General features: G+C 41.1%; 1 protein-coding gene and 1 long non-coding RNA gene across 8 annotated transcripts in view; both read right to left on the bottom strand.

Annotated features, from left to right (window-relative positions):
- LOC132448468 (poly(rC)-binding protein 3) overlaps positions 1–5,597 on the bottom strand; it is a 22,006-nt gene extending 16,409 nt beyond the window's left edge. For 3 of the 7 annotated variants that reach the window (XM_060039809.1, XM_060039810.1, XM_060039816.1), the window contains exons 1-7: positions 5,483–5,597; positions 4,440–4,463; positions 4,294–4,326; positions 3,941–4,057; positions 3,010–3,030; positions 1,949–2,080; positions 41–169 (exon numbers count right to left, since the gene is read on the bottom strand). In XM_060039809.1, the coding sequence (XP_059895792.1) occupies positions 41–169; positions 1,949–2,080; positions 3,010–3,030; positions 3,941–4,057; positions 4,294–4,326; positions 4,440–4,463; positions 5,483–5,557 (531 nt within the window). In that variant the 5' untranslated portion in view covers positions 5,558–5,597. Of the gene's footprint in view, positions 1–40; positions 170–1,948; positions 2,081–3,009; positions 3,031–3,928; positions 4,058–4,293; positions 4,327–4,439; positions 4,464–5,482 lie in introns of all 7 variants that reach the window. The other 4 variants (XM_060039812.1, XM_060039813.1, XM_060039815.1 and 1 more) reach the window with 2 other exon arrangements.
- On the bottom strand, positions 5,598–17,346 carry LOC132448470 (uncharacterized). Its single transcript, XR_009523367.1, has 3 exons — positions 17,249–17,346; positions 16,660–16,790; positions 5,598–5,693 (listed from the first exon to the last, which is right to left on the bottom strand). It is a non-coding gene; the product is annotated as an uncharacterized LOC132448470 (long non-coding RNA).

Raw genomic sequence — 17,346 nt, 5'->3', positions numbered from 1 at the left:
CAGCATGTAGATAATGGACAAGAGTAGAGCACGGCCCTACCTCCAGGATGACCACGCAGATCTGCTTGACGCACTGGATGATGGCCTCTGGCGTGCCGGAGATGGTGACGGCGCGCTCGGTGGAGCTGGGCAGCATGTCCCCGGCCACCTGCACCTGGGCCCCCGTCGACTGCAGCCAAGGAGAGGGTAGGGTGTGTTGAGTTTTGTGAGGTGTATTAAAGAGTATGATTTAAGAGCTATTATTTTAGTGTCATTTGTTAGAATGGCCTCAGCCATCCTGCTAACAGTGGGTGGAATGCGCGGAATGCCTGACTGTATAAAACCATTTCTATTTTAGAACGCTCCCAGCTTATTTCTGAGCACTCAGGACATCTCTACTTGAAATCATGTGTGTGTGTGTTTGTGTGTCTGTGTCTGTGTGCGTGTGTGTGTCTGCTTGCTTGTGTCTGAGTGTTTCTATGTGTGTTTCTGTGTTTCTGTGAGTGTGTGTGTATGTGTGTGTTACTGTGTTTGTGCGTGTGTGTGTGTGTGTGTGGGTGTGTATTTGTATTTTTCTGTGTGTGTTACTGTGTGTTTGTGTGTGTGTGTGTGTGTGTGTGTGTGGGTGTGTGTGTCGAATGTGTCTGTGTGTGAGGTGCCTGAATGTGCGTTTGTGTGAAAAAGACGGTGGGTGTCAGGTGGTTATGAAGGTTTTCGGAACTTCAGCAGCATAAAAGCATCACATTACTTTTTTTCACATTGACCAGATGTGTGTGTTTGTATGTGTGGTAGAGTGTGCCTGTGAGTATCTGCGCGTCACTAATATAAACAAATGTACTCTTATGTACACCAAGTCAGTTCTGTCATTCCCTTCCTGCCTTCATTAGACTAATTATAAAGACTAATTCCATCTTCTTCACGGTCTCAAACACCGCAGCGTGAACCTCTGTATGTCGGGCTGTCATATCAGTGGATGGGGACACACCACCTGAGGCCAAATCTGCACCAGACTGAGCCGCTCTTCCTACCAGGGTAGGTACTCCCAGCCGCTCCTGCAGGTTCATGCTGTGCGGCATCGAGGGGGATACGTCCGTTCCTCACCCACAAGGCCACCCAGGTTATGGACCAGGCTCTTGTCACCTTACGCTTAGACTACTGTGACTCCCCTCTGGCTGGTCTGCCTGCGTGTGCCATCCAGCCTCTGCAGCTCACCCAGAATGCAGCAGCCCAGCACATCTTCAACACACCCACGTTCTCAAACACTACACCGCTCCTCTGCACGCTGTGCTGGCTGCAGGTGACTGTTTGAATACGATTAAGCCACTGGCACTAGCCTAAAGTGCTGCGAGTGTCTCAGGTCAATCCTACTTCCAGGACATGGTCACCCCATACCCCCCCCCCCAGCCCTTTCCACAATCCTCTATGACTGCTAAAGGGCTTGCTCCCTCACAACGACAGGTCCCAGCTGCTGCTTAACACAATCCCGAATGTTTTCTGTGCTGGCTCCGTTGGAACGACCTCCCCACTGAAATCAGGACAGCAGAAACCCTACATGTCTTCTGTCGCAGACTGAATAGAATCTGAATATGTTCAGACTGCATCTTGGCCCATGACATTTTGTTTTCAAAATCCTTTCTCTATCTCTTAGTTCTAAATCGTACCACTTGAAGCAGTTATCTTATTGATTAATTGGTTGTACGTGCATGATTCTTGCAATTTCTGGATTGTATCTCCGTTGTTGGGTTATCTAACCATAATTAAACCATATTGTAAATCAGTTTGGATGAAAGAGTCAGCTAAATACATGTAATGTGATGTAATAATAAAGTATTTGAACTTCATTTGACGTAAATTCATTATAAACTAGCCTCGGAAAGGCATAGCAATGGCTTTCACTTTACGCCGAGCCATTTTACTCAACAAGCCAGAAGAAGAGGGTTGTTATGATCACAACGGTCTCCTCCCACACCTCTCTCATCTCCTTGATCTTGGAGCCTCCCTTCCCGATGAGGGATCCACACTGGCTGGCAGGCACCACCAGCCGCAGGGTGACCGGCGGCTTGCTCGTGGCCGGGCTGTTGCTCATCGAGTTGATGATGTCCTGGAAGAGACAAACAGTAGATATAAGCCCTTTTCCTCTGAATACATAAAGTTAAATAAATATATAATTGCACACAATAAACTGCATTTTTTGCATGAAAAATGCATACAAAATAATAGCAATTTTCAATAAAAGAAAAATTATATTAATAATAATGATAACGTTGTAGTTATTATTTACTAAATATATAAAAAATATTCTATTTAGTATTATCTGCTGCCAGGTGACCCAAATACACTCCCCTCCAGATGAGCTGCCATTAGTTGGGAGCTACACTGGTAAAGATACATGAGAAAGGAGAGAGTCTTTTCCAAAGGGATTTTTAGATACATGTCATTAAGGAGTGGGTCGATACCTACAGGTAGACTCTGGACATTGGGATATAATTGGGCAAAATAGACATCGTCTAGCATTGTTATTTTTCGTCCTTCAAGTCTTTGATCATGTCTGATCCGTGGCAAGACATATGCAGTGATGAAGACATATTTTGTTTTGTTTGTATATGGTATATGTAATGTTGGGTGTCGTAACTTTGCCAACTGAATACTGTTTTAATAACCTGGTCAGTATGTTGCCTAATAGCCACCTGTGTGGGTATTTTCTGTTGTGACTATGGTTGTGAAATTCACATTTAAAGTGCATTATGCAGCTTGTATGTATTACATTGTTTAAAAAGTAATCAAACTGTACTATTTTAGTCAGAATGTGAAACATGCATTATTTAGAGTACACAGTTTTGACACATTATCTAAGAATAAAAATATTCAAAATAATTATAAATTGTATATTGCACCTTTCATTGTTGGACAATTTCAAGGTGCTTAACAGCGCATCTAGATTACAATTATTTAGAATATAAGCGTTATGTTTGTACACACAATGTTTGTTTGGAGTGCAGTTTATTTCGAAGGAAAATATAAAAAATTCACCTTCTGCCAATCATCTGTCTGCTGAAATGGAAGATTGTGGACATGCACAACTTTACGTGTGAGGATGCAACAATTCTACTACTGCTACAACCACAACCACACCTTCTACTACTACTCCTACTACTACTACATAGAAAAATACATTTGAACTATGATTGCTTCTAAGAAGTTTTACTACTGCAAGTTATGCTACTACTATACACATATTTTTTCACAGCAATGATGCGTTAAATTGAAACTGAGCAAACAACTAGAATTGTTGGAAACATAAAGACGTTCCCAGAGCCTCATGTGCAAGGATGACTCGAAGATGGATTGAAGAACACGGTGGGGACACTTTCAACAGTGACCATGGTGACAAGACATTGAAATAGTTACGCTACATCTGGTTAAAAAAAAAAATATCTCCTCAAAAATAACTTGTCCTTGTTCAACTGGGCACAAGCATACCAAATTCAATTACATTCAATTCAATTTTATTTGTATAGCCCTTAATCACCATTACAGTCTCAAAGGGCTTAACAGGCAAATATTTATGACACCAAATTAAAATGAAACATTTTTCCAAGTTACTAAAAGGTCGGAATGTTCTGGGTTTGAATCCCAACCGGCCCAGTATAACCTTTAGGGGTCGTCGAGTAAGATGTCTAACTCAACCTGCTTATCTGGATTCACTGCAATTCCCTTTGGATAACAACCTGCTAAATGACTCAAATCGGTACATTCAAACACCGTAACAACTCTTTCCCTTTCACTAGACTATGTGCTTTGGAAACAAAGTGCACTCATTACAATATTTGAAGGGCTGGGCTCCACCAAAACCAAGGTTTTTTGTGTAAGTCGTATGCCAAAGTACATAATACTGTATTCTGTACACACACAATATATAATCTGTATTTTTAGCAAAAAAAATACAAACTTCCTCTGGCACCTCTTCAAATTTGTAGGCGATCATGGCAAAGGCCTTGAAGATGGCGTCGGTCGGTCCGGTGATGGTGACTATCCGCTCTGGGCAGTTGCCCTCAGAAATGTTGATCCTTGCTGAGCTCTGAAATCAAAACAATCCGGAGAAATTCGGAAAATCACACAAAGTGACTGGATTTGACCATCTTTCAAAGTTCTGCCTGTAGCGATGTCTCTCTCTCTATAATTACATTGGGGAGCACTCATACAATATTTAGACACACCTTTCAGTCTGTAAATAACACTTTAAATGTGTTTCTATCAATGACTGAATATTGTATAACATGTTAAGGCCATGCTGGTTTGTACAATGAAGCCCACCTCCTCACGCATCTTCTTCACAGTTTCTCCTTTCTTTAGAGTCCAAGACAGAAAAGAAAAGCGTATGATGTAATTCCATCACTTATTCAACAAGCGCATTTGTATTATTCTGGATGAAACTGGATAATCCAAAAGAAATACTCCACCTTTCCAATAATGCTGCCCACTTCCTGCATGAAAAAACCCAGAAGGACAGTTATGAATAAATGCTGTTTTCTTTCACTCCCTCAGATTTCTTAGACGTGGAACATTTGCAATACATTTCCATGTTAGCGCGTGGGTAAACAGACAGGCAGAGGTTAAGAGGCTGTGCGGTCTATCTCCATGAATGTAGAGATGAGCCGCAGCTGCCGACGCGCTGAATCCTCCCCTGACCTTTGCTCTATAAGCATAGAGCAAAGGTCCGCGCACGTCAAGAGCGTGCGCGGAGAGGACACACACAGCGCAGCAGAGCGTCACAATTGATAGCATCTGGCTTATACGTGTGCACACACACGCACACCAACGCACACTCGCTTGCTCACACACACACACACACACACACACACACACACACACACACACACACACACACACATACACACATACACACACACACACACACACACACACACACACACACACACACACACACACACACACACACACACACACACACACACACATACACACTCTCACACACACCCAACCACACTAAGCAGAGGCATTACACGCTACACACTGAGCGTTTCAGAAGATACCTTAGCTCATTAAAGTAAAAGGATAGATACACTGTACACTGTATTATTTTCTTTTTCGCCCGGACGGAAGATCCATTATACACTGATGCAAGTATGTAACACTGTAACAAGGGAATGCTTTGTTCCTGTTTAGCATGGCGTGTGGCTTAAGGTTGAATCGTAAAGGTTGAACCGCGGGTACACCGTGGGAGCTCTGTATCGAAGTCCACGGAGACCATAGGTCACACGAACCTCTACGCAAAACATAAAAAAACGACAACCACAGTCTTTGTCTTTCATGCCGAGTTCCCCTCTGCACGTCATAAAGGTCCCGAGCAGACCCTGTAACAGTCAGGTGGTACTCTGAATCAATGAGGCAGAACCATGAACGCGAGGCGTGAGGCGCGAGGCGCGGCGAGGTCCCAGTGGGTTCCCCCCCCCCCCCCCCCCCCCACCCCATGCGGCCTTACCTTCCCATGCATTAGGAGGCGGATGGTGAGCGTGACGTTGAGGCCCCCCTCGGACTGGATCTTGGCCGGATCCATGCTGGGAGGCGTGGTGGTGGGGGGGGCTGGAGGAGTGGGGCGGGAGGGGCAGGGAGGGGGGAGGGGAGGGGGGTCGGGGAAAGGGAAATACTCAGGAGGGAAGGGAACGGGATTTTTGCCGCAGCAAGCCAGTCACCTTGAGGAAGAGAAGAAGGACATGTCGACATGAAACACATGCTAGCATGCACACACACACATAGACACACAAATTATGAATGATTCAGTGTGACAGAATACCCCAGCAATGTTTCCTCATCCTACAGGGAAATGCACTGATAAAAGCAACAATAATGAGAGATTGACGCGTTCCACTCAATTCAATTCACTCTTTCTTACAGGACACTGACATAAATGAGGAATCAAATCTGATGAACGCATGTATATTGGCCATTTTACAATTCAGCGGACGCTTTTATCAAAGCGAGTAACAGTGATCCCGGATTAGTTTTACACTTTAAGGAGCGAGTAGGGCTTCGGCAGTTTTCTAACAGATGCCTGTGTGCGTACCCTAAAGTTATAAATAGCCCAAGCTTTTTAAAATCTCAGGGATAAAACATATTTAACCACTAGTGCCTAATCTTTCCGTGAAATAAAATAAATAATAATTCCCCCTCCCCATTCATTGTCATCATGCTGTGAATTATTGATTATATTATACCATTATTTCATTTCATTCATAATTTCACATAGCGCAAGCTATTCAATAACAGACTCAATAAATGTTATTTTCATTAAATCCTCTTCCACCAGTGCAAGGCAGAAAATTCTTCTCCAGACAAACAGCAAGGTCCCATGGCCTACACTTGCTAGCAGATGCTTTTATCCAGAGAGAATAATTGTATTTTTCCTGATTAGGCATTAGGTATCAAGTATCATTAGGCCTATGGCTTCATAGGATGCCTACAGGTAGACTGGGGCCATTCCAGATCAAAGACAGACCATTCCGGCTGGGAGTAAAACACCATAACCACTAGACTATTCTATTCCAACTCCAAAACATGTCAACCCATTTCTGAAAAGTACAAAGATACCCCAGGGTATTTTTGCAATGGCTAATATTACAAGACAGCAGCATGATATAGTACACATCGTGAAGACTTAGCATAGTCTGCAGCCTGTGGGACAAGCCACTCCCTATCACTCTCATTCACATTCCTGAAACAAACTATTCTTGGAGGCGGCATTTCCTTGATGAATTGTTTTCGAATGACCATATGCAACACTGTATGTCCATGCTACACCCTGCAGTGGCGTCCATTTTGGAGCTAAGTAGGTAAAGAGCTAGGCATGCTGCTGGTTGAAGGTATTCTGCATTTTACAGATGATCCGAAGGGGAGGCAGAAATGGAGTTGGTGGTTACTATGTACAATATACCTCTATATTTAGTTAAGGGCAGGAGGGCGTGTGTGTGTGTGTGTGTGTGTGTGTGTGTGTGTGTGTGTGTGTGTGTGTGTGTGTGTGTGTGTGTGTGTGTGTGTGTGTGTGTGTGTATGTATGCATGTATGCATGTATCAAGTACTTGTAGGTGGACACAACCTCGATTTCATTACCTTGAGATGTTAAAATTTGCCGATTTAACACCTTCTTTTTGGATTTGTAAATACCATAAGTTTGGTATTTTCAGCATTGAGAACAAGCATGAGTTGACAAAGCTGAGCCTGAACCCTATCAAAAGCACTTTGCATGTACTCAAAAGCCTTACTGAACGTGGATGCACAACAATAAATTACCCTATCATCCGCATAGAAATGAAAAGCTGTGTTTGGGAAATTTTGTCCAAGGCTATTAATCCAAGTACTGAACCCTGGGGGACTCCCTTACGCACTGTAAGAATGCCAGAAGTGAAACCTTCAAACTGAGTGGCCTGAGTTCTGTCAGTGAGGTAGTTGACCAACCATCCCACAGTATGATCAGAAAATCCAATATTAATAAGTTGCTGTATTAGAATATGATGGTCCACAGTATCAAACACTTTAGATAGATCAATAAAGAGTGATACGCAATGTTCTTTATTTATCTTGTGCTCCTATGTCATTTAAAACTTTCATGGCAGCAGTAGTGGTGCTATGATTTTTTCGGATCCCTGATTGATGCACATTTAATGTTTGGTGAGCATGGACATAATGTTTAAACTGCTCACTGACCAGGGATTCCAGCACTTTTGATAACACTGAGAGGTTTGAGAGTGGTCTGTAATGATTTCAAATTGTTGGATCCCCTCCTTTTAGTAGGGGTCGAACATAAGCAGCCTTCCAGATCTTAGGTATTTTGTTTGAAGCCAATGAGAGATTAAAAAGATGTGTCAATGATTCAGCTAATACGGTAAGTCTGCTGCTAATTTTAAAAACCTTGGTTCCAATTGATCCGGACCAGACGGTTTTTCTAAGGTTCAATTGCTTTAATGCTTTGTGAACCTCAGCAACCATAAAAGGAGTACGATTGAAAGTGTACATCACTAGCATTGTTACTCAAATTTACAGATTTTCGCAGCAGAATGTGGGGTAGAATTGAACAGGAACCCAGAAGAAATAAAATGTTCATTTAAACAGTTTAACATTTCAACCTTATCGTGAACAGCAATGGAGTCTTTCACTATACAAGATGGTCATTCATATGAGGTTTCAGAAGCAGATAATGATTTAATTGCTTTCCAGAATTTTCTCGGATCATTCACATTTTCTGTAGTGATAGTTAGATGAAACTCAGATATGGCTTTTCTGAAGAGAGAAGTACATTTGTTTCTCAGCTGCCGTAAGAGAAGCCAGTCAGTCTCAGTGCCTGACTTTTTTGCCTTTGCATTATGTTCATGAAGCAGGCCGGAAAGCTCAGCTGTGACTCATCCATTTCTTTTCAAATAACAATAATAATACAAATGCCAATCCTACTATCTGACGTTGTATGATTTTTTCTTTTTCAAAAATAACTTTCAGAAAGAAAATAGCACAAAGATAATATCATGTCATTCTAGATTACAAAAGGGCAGGACTACGATGAGGTCCAGAGTTGAAAAATCGAACGTAGGGAGCAAAAGAATGCAAGCAAAAAAATGACATTTTGTCAAAGGAAATCTGTAGAGAAAGAAAAATATTATGGCCAAACCCTACCATCAAATTTGCTGATAATTCTTCCCAGCACACAATTTTATGTTTAACCAAAACACACACTCTAAACCCCGCCTTATGAGGCAGTTGAGCTGTCATAATACATCAGCCTGAGCTATCGCAATCTCACAAAATCAACAGTTCAACCAATAGCGTTTTAGGCTTCTGTCACATAGCATTAGCCTAATGGACTAGCATAGCTTCAGGGGCATCTGTTCCCTAAAGTTAGAGGAGAGATTCTTCCACTTCTCTACCTTCATTAATTGTTTAAAAACTATGCAAAGGTTCACAATGACATTTATGTCTGATATTGTGACTAATTCTGTTTAGCATTTATGAGTATCGATGTTCCTGCAATAATGACGCAGCTATTACACTTATTAATGATCTGATGCATTACTTTGTAAAACCTATAGTTGCTTTTATACAGTTTCAACCTTTTAGCGAAAATAACATACCTATTTGTTGTACCACAAAGGACATACCAGGGCAGTCCTAAAATGTATTTATATTAAAGATTTTATTTTTGGAATGGTCCCAAAGCCACCTTGGTCGAAGGAATATCAAAAGTACATAGGTAAGCTGTCTTGTTCAAATTATTCACGTCAATATCCATGTGCAAAGTTACCTGGCATTTTAAATGCTCTGCATACAATTTGCAATGCATTTGTGTGTCCATGTGATTAAGTGCAGTTTATTCACACAGTAAGGGTGAAATTTGTAGGTCGATCCCATATCAACCTTTCCTGAGATTTTCAACATTTCTAATTAGCCACATGTCCAATTCTCCCATGATAAGAAACATGGCATTATACATATTAAATAAAGGTCAATGAAAATGTACGATTCTCATAATTTCATTGGATTTAAAATAAAATTATAATATGGAGAAAGGTTTTACCTTCGAAACAGTCAATAGCAGTCACCACGCATGATGTTCAACCGAAACAAAAAACAATGAAAAACAGAATAAAAATAAGACGCACAGCCGTCTCCTCTCACCGTATTGGCCAAAAGGCTATTCTGTCATCCCATTGGCCGAGACATGAGGTCATGTTATCGATGCATCACAACACGCGAGGTTCATAAAGACCAAGATGAAAATACATCCCCAGCCACCGCCTCCCAAACCAGCCAGACATGTCTGGAGGTGAGGCCCTCCCGCTGGGTCTTCTCTCCATCTCCCATGGTTTGGCTGGGGGAGGACCATCGTGAGGTCAGCCGTCACGCTTGGATGCCCAAGATGGAGTGCCCTTCAAGGCCTTAGGGGAGGGGTGTCACTGGGTGTCATATGGGTTAAGAATGGGTATACAGAGTGACACGTCATCAAAGTCAGTCTGAGATTGTCGCTTACCGAACCAATACGTAGCGGTGTGTAAACATGTAAGCAGTCTGTTAGCATCAGTCTGTTAGCAGTCCTTTCTATGGCGACATTTTTCATGGATGATGATGAGAATTGAAGGCCTATTTTTTGTTTTATGGACTAGTTAATATGTATTATAATAAACTCTGGTATTTTCAGCAGAGGAGATAAATGCACCAGATCTATTCATGAAGGCGGAGAGTAGAAGAGCCATTATGTTAAACTCCAATCTAATCAGAAAGGAAACATGCAAGGGTTTGTGTGTCTGTCTGTCTGTCCGTCCGTCCGTCCGTCCGTCCGTCCGTCCGTCCGTCTGTCTGTCTGTCTTGTCTGCCCGCATGTGAACGCACGTGTGTGTCTGTGAGTGCGGGCTTGTGTGAAAGATATTTTCTAGATAAAATGAAACCCTGAAATTCAAATCAAATTGAGAGAAATGGCTTGCTGGCAATCTGACACTGGTTCTGGCATACACATTTTGTCAGGGAAACCAATTTAAAACTAGAGACAAGGTTTAATGAAATGCTGCATCTCAGATTATGAAGTGGTAAACTGTATCTGTGTGTAACTCATTAAAAAATGAACATATCCAAGAACGAGTTTGAATTACAAGAAGTTCCTTCTGGTTGCCACCAGACACAACTGTCCCAAGTTGAATACCATGTACCATAATTCCAAAACACCCTGTCAAAACATACTATTTAACAATCCAACTATCGCTAAAACACAGAACACAGAAACAAAATGATCTTAATCTTCATGTTGAGAAATACCCCAAGGGCTGCGTCTCCTGCGGTTTTGAATACACTCTCGGTACAACGATGAAGATAAGAAGCGTGATAAATCTGTTCATTTGGGAGTACTAAAAAGAACGCACACCACAAGCAGATTTTAGGGATAATTAATGATTTTATAAAATGAAACCGGACAGTTTTTGGGAAATTGGAATTGGGGTCACAGGTGTTCACGAAATGGAGTAAGAACTCAGTCTTGAAAAGGAGGTCATTCTTTACATTCTACATCTGCTCCAATTCCTCCCTCCCTCCCTCCCTCCCTCCCTCCCTCCCTCCCATCCCCCTCCTTCTGAATGCCTACACAAAGCCTGTTGTAGACCACTAATGGTAAACTGTTTGGACCCATGTTTGCAGTCACAGTGGGGGATTTTAATCAAGTTTCTTGCTCACATGTAAGAGGCGGTAATATGCACACATGTTAAATAGAAAAAAAAAATTAGATTAAAGATTAATAACAGATTAAACAGCCCAATCCCAGACAGTTTTGAAGGGCCATTGAGATAGAAAAAAAAAGGGGTTACAACACCTAAAACAAGAAACTTAGAAAACCAGACAGCCTAAAAGCAGAAATGGAAAAGGATAGTGTAGCGGATAGTGTGGTCCACTGCCAACCGAAAGGGTCCCGGAACGATCCCCATGGTCCCAGCAAGATGCCTGAACCGCGATCTCCTCCTTAATGTATCATATCTTATTCACTGAATGAGTCACTTTGGATAAAAACCTGTCTGCTATAGGATTAAATAGTAAATCAAACAACATCAAACAGTCCATAGGCATCGGGTCTTGGGTCTGCATATTAACCAATCAACCTATGCATTTGTATATGTACATATTGACATGGTGTACATAATGACATGGGAGAAACTGCAAGAGTTGCCATTCAACCTTACAGCTAACAATCTTATCTTGTCATGTCATAAATGGACTAATGCAGAATGTCTGTAATACTACTACTAATATTATTACTAATAATAATACAATTTTTAATAATAAACTTTTTTCTTTTTTTTTTCTGCTGGCAATGTGGTATCCAAATAATTCAAATGTGTGGAGATTCTACATAGACTTAAATACCCTTCATGAACCCAACTCTCTTTAACTACATCCACCTTGTTTTAACAAATCAAAATCCAAAAATATAGCAGCGTTTTTGCCATAATTTTCAGTGCCCTTGAGGCAAGAAGAAGACAATAGTGCAACTCATCAAGCTAGCCCGGCGGCGGCCATGTTGGACGGTAAGGCACCAATAGCCCAAGGCTGTTGGATAATAACATCCTGAATAACCTTTCCGAAACTAAGACAGACAATGGATGGCATTTTGTTCGTCACAGCCAACCGAAAGTCACTGGGAAGATAAATGTGTCTGAGCTGGTCTGATAACGAAGCTCTCTCGCCGTACAGCCTACGAAAGATCTTTCTGAAATGTAGCGCTCTTTAATTGGATAATATGGTGAACTCAAACATTTTATGTGACCATTTTGGGTGGCCTTTTTCCCCCTTTTCTGTTCCTTTTTCCCCCTTTTCTATTCCTAGTATATTTAAACCTTGAGATGTTTTATTTAATCACAGTTGAGGATGATTAAGGCGGTCTAGCAATACAAAAAGAATTGCATTAACATTTGCACTGCTTTGGGTCATATTATTTTTTATATATTCCATAATACTTCTATGAAACTTCTTTGCTGTGCCTTCTGAAATTATTTTTTGTACTTTCGCAGAAAAATAAATCTGACTTTCTCTTCTAAATATGTGTTAAGAGAAAATAAAATGCATTTTAGAGAAGAATTTGAAGAATTTATGCAGCAAAAAAATGAAATAGTTACACAGGTCGCAGCAACAGATACAGCCACATCCTCCATGTTGGGGTTGGAGAAGAAAGCCGGTAAGTATTTGCTGACTGGGCTCCAGAGCGTCAAGCACCATAAGGATTCGGACCATAGCCAATGGGGTTTCTTAAGGCCGTCTACAAAACGCTTTGTGGACGGCGTTAGGAAACAACATTTGCTACGGTCAGTACTAATAACCTTACAGTTAAAAGTTTCAACGTTCACATGCAAGGTGAAGACATCAGTATTTAAATAGACGCATGCATTTGCTTGTCAGACAAACTCCTACACACACACACACACACACACACACACACACACACACACACACACACACACACACACACACACACACACACACACACACACACACACATAACCACACTTGCACACAAAGACAGAGGCTGCTGCAAATGCATACAAACACACACACACACACACACACACACACACATACACACTCGCCCACAAAAACGCAGACTCTTGCAAACACACACACAAACATACACACACTCTCTTCATAGAACTCCACACCCCCCGAGAGCCAGCGATGCGGCAAAGCTACATCCATCACAGGGACACACTGTAACCGGACATCATCAGAGTCCGGCAGCAGCACTCGCCAGAAACACCACAACCCCAGCCCCCACACACACACCCACTTGCATTAGGTTATATATATACACGTAAACAAACAAACACACACGTGTATGCCACACAATATCCCAAACCCCATTTGTCAATCTGCAGATCCACTTCTTGCTTTAAAATTCCATTTCCTTGTCGACCAAGTGCCCTTGAGCCAAGCACTGAATTATAAAACGCTCAATCGCATACTCTAGTAGGTTGTGTCTGTACGCACACAACCGTCACAGCATTTATAGTATCCTGTTGGATTGAATTGATTAAACTTATAGGCCCCATGTCTATTACTAGTCCAAAGGAGGAAGAGTCTTCTATCTCTGTATGCAATATATTGTGGCTTTCATCAAAAAAGGGATGTCTTACAGTATTGAAAGGTCAAACAGTGGAAGAGTTAAACGGACGTATATCGCTTTAATAAAATAAAGTTTGATATGTTTTATGACTTTTTCTGATAAACGCAATATGCTCTGTCAATATTGTTCGGCTGAATTATGTTCAAAATAAATATTCTTACTGCATTCCTGTGCTTAAAATATAGGTTTTACAGGGGACAACTTTAGCAGCATGAATATGTCAAGAACGCAATAAGTAGGCCAGAGTAATAATGGCTTTATAATAAGCCATTTAGCCATCCAATAAAACAAGAAGTCTAAAACCAATATTTAACCTCAACTCCTGTTTCTACAGCCCCCACGCATGGTTTATTGATGAATCCAGAGTGTTATTCCTCTGTGGCTCGGTGTGTTCATTATGACTGCTAAGTACGACTAGCGTAAGCAGGGATGGGCAACTGGCGGCCCTTCCTCACTCAGTCAGGCCCGCACATAATTTTAATTTCATTTTATTTACTAAAAATAATAAAAAATTTGAGTTACAGAAACTCTGTCAAGAAATAAGAGAAGCAGAGTATCTGTTCATAGAATTCAAAGGCAAACCCATGTGACTAGTTTGCTTGGAAAATATCAGTCATAAAATATTTAAACTTAAGTCGCCACTACAACTACTACAACTGCAATGAATATCATGCTTGTTGGGTTTGAGTTCATTGAGTTGTTGCACTTAATGTTGGGCCACTGTTTTTCAGTTTTGTGACATCATTGAATGATGATGTATGTGAGCCCTTTGCACTGATAAAAATACTAACCATTCATGTGGCTGTTTGAGCATGGAAAACATGAAATTAGTGTATGTTGGTTCAATTAACATAGTAGGGATAGGCAAAACGATTATTTTCCAGGAATCAGTTCTTTCAGTTCCGTTCACTATCACGATTCGTTTGTTTGATTCATTTGTTTGATTCGTTCGTTAAGTCAGATGGTCTGTTACTTCATTTGGCAGGGAATAGGAAATTATGGAATAAATGTTAATCAACATGCATGTAGCCTACTACTTTCTAATGTTCTGGCGAAATTACCGAGGCTAAGTGTAAATATTAGGCATATATATAAAGCACATACGTGCATTTTTTTCATAAATATCCTTAATGCATAATGGGGTGCAGTCAGAATTAAATGGCGTCTTCCAAGTAGCGCTAATACAGTGAATCACCATTGTGCGAATTCCCTACTAAACCAAACGATGAGTCGTAATGGTAGGTAAAAACAATACTTTATTAAAGCATGCAATTGTGATGTAGAACCAAATAAAAAGAAAGGAAAGTGCTTGCATGATATTGAAGCCTACAGCGATCGTTAGTTGACTTGTGTGGTGGTGCCTTATCATTTGTTTACCCATGTGCCATGACAACGCGATTGCTACCTGCTGTAGTACTCTCATTGGCTGAATCGATGAGAACGTTTTAGACTCAATCAATATAAGGTCGCGGGGAGACGAAGCTCTGTTCGTTTGAATATTTTATTTACGTGACCATATATTTTTTATATGTTTAAAAAAAAAGAATCAGTTCTCTTGTTTTGGGAATCAGTTGTCGTCGTTCACCTTCGGGATTCGTTCGTTCTGACCGAATCGTTCAGGACTGACCCAGCACTAGTACATAGGTTATGAATCTGGAAGATTTTGTAAGTAGTGGCCATCCCCAAACTGCACCAGAATACATATCTATCTACCAAATTCAAAATGTTGTTGCTTCTCTCAGTTTACGTTTAGTTGAAGTGCACAGTCACGTGGCCCTCTGATGGTGATGATGAAAAAATGGTGGCCTTCTTTATCATGAAAGTTGCCCATCCCTGAGTGTGAGCTTCATTACAACCCAAACCATCAGCTAATAGGGGCTCAGTTCAGATCCCACAGCAAAATAGCAAAGTGCTTTTTGGTCTAAAGATGTTGATGATGTCTTTGATGTATTATTCAATCTTGAGGTCAAACATAATTATGTTTTACCCATAAATCAAGATTTTGTTGATAAATCGTCATGAACTTTATGACCCTAAAAACGTTTTCCCATTTATTATATATATATTTTAAGAGATTATAAATGTTTTGATCATATCTGAAGACTTATGATGACTAAAGAAATTATAATATCCTTAATGAATGCCACGTTCAAGCATGACCTCTTACCATCTGAACAAAGTTGACCAGGGTGGGCGTCTGAATACTGTATTAAGTATGATCAACAATATGATGAATCTCAAAGAAACAAACAGATATACTTCTTTGAAAGCAGTCACAGCCTTTTAGATAATTTCATTGAAAATAATGAATAGTATGTAAATAAATATTATACATATTTGGCAAGTTACTTGAGACTAGAACTTCTTTATAAAATGCTAAATTGTTATGTTTAGAACTATTATTACTGTTATTATTATTATTATTATTACTATTAACACTTTGTAAATGTGTTCAAGTTATTTGGCTGTCTGAGTGAGTCTTTAAGCCAGGTAAATAGTGAGATGCTGTTTATTTCTTATCTAATTGGATAGTTTCATCACTCCGCTCCACTGTGACAGACAGAGTACGGTGAGCGTTCTGCTGCACACTGGCAGCCGTGCATCACCCAAGTGGGTGCTACACATTGGTAATGGATGAGGTGTACCTCATACCCCCCCCACACATAAACACACTCACATATTCACTATGTAAAGCTCTGACCTAGCAAAGTGCAAAATAAATGCGATGAATTATCTATTTTGCTACTAATAAAAAAATATCTTAGGAATGTTTCGCCACGTTGCAAAATACAAGTCGGGTAGGTCTTGCGTTTGTATGTAACGTCCTCTCATTGTAATTGCCTGCCGTTGGTCAGCACAGACCTAATCTACCTAACGTAATGAGAGAGCATGACTCCAAGAGTCGAGAGAGGCGTGGATGGATTGTTTTCATGGTGTACTCTTTAAGGAACTCCCACCTGATCGAGTGCCAAAGTGTGCAGTGAAGAGTGACATGGTGACATAGAGCCCCGAGGACTGCTTACCTCAGGGTGCTCAGGGTCCAACGCAGGGCAGTAGGGGAGAGAGGGGGGCGTGGCTAATGATATGTCGTATTATCAGGGGATATCAGTTCATCAGCCTGTGGACTCCTCCTCAGGTTGGTGGTGGTCCCATTCTGCAGAGAGAGGGTGAGAGAGTCAAGAAAACACATTCAAGAAATAAAGTAGTTGTGTTTCTCCAATGTTTATTTAAAGGTGGGTCCACGCATGCACAGCTTTTCACAGTGCATACTGCTTATTAGGCAAATTATTGTATGGTTTGTGTGTGTGTGTGTGTGTGTGTGTGTGTGTGTGTGTGTGTGTGTGTGTGTGTGTGTGTGTGTGTGTGTGTGTGTGTGTGTGTGTGTGTGTGTGTGTGTGTGTGTGTGGCAGAAAAGGGAGAGAGGGAGCGTGAGAGAGCAAGAAAGAGACAGATAGAGAGAGAAATGAACAATCCACTAGCTGCCAGTAACTGTCACAACTGAATGAGTGAGAATTCTGAGTTGTGTTTGAATCTGGTACCATGGATTCACAGGCACACATACAGTATATGATGTTTTGTCTTTATGAGAGAAGTTACAGAAGGGTGTCAGACCGAAGAGGGATGGTTTCCTCTTCCAGGTCATGTGACCTCAGGCAGGTAGGATTCCTTCAGACAGGGATTAGCTCGGTCCGTCTGTCACGAGACAAATG

The sequence above is a fragment of the Gadus macrocephalus genome, chromosome 20 (genome assembly GCF_031168955.1).
Source record: "Gadus macrocephalus chromosome 20, ASM3116895v1".
Classification (NCBI taxonomy): domain Eukaryota; kingdom Metazoa; phylum Chordata; class Actinopteri; order Gadiformes; family Gadidae; genus Gadus; species Gadus macrocephalus.
The sequence above is the reverse complement of the archived record's forward strand: the minus strand, read 5'-3'. Positions and strand labels throughout refer to the sequence as shown.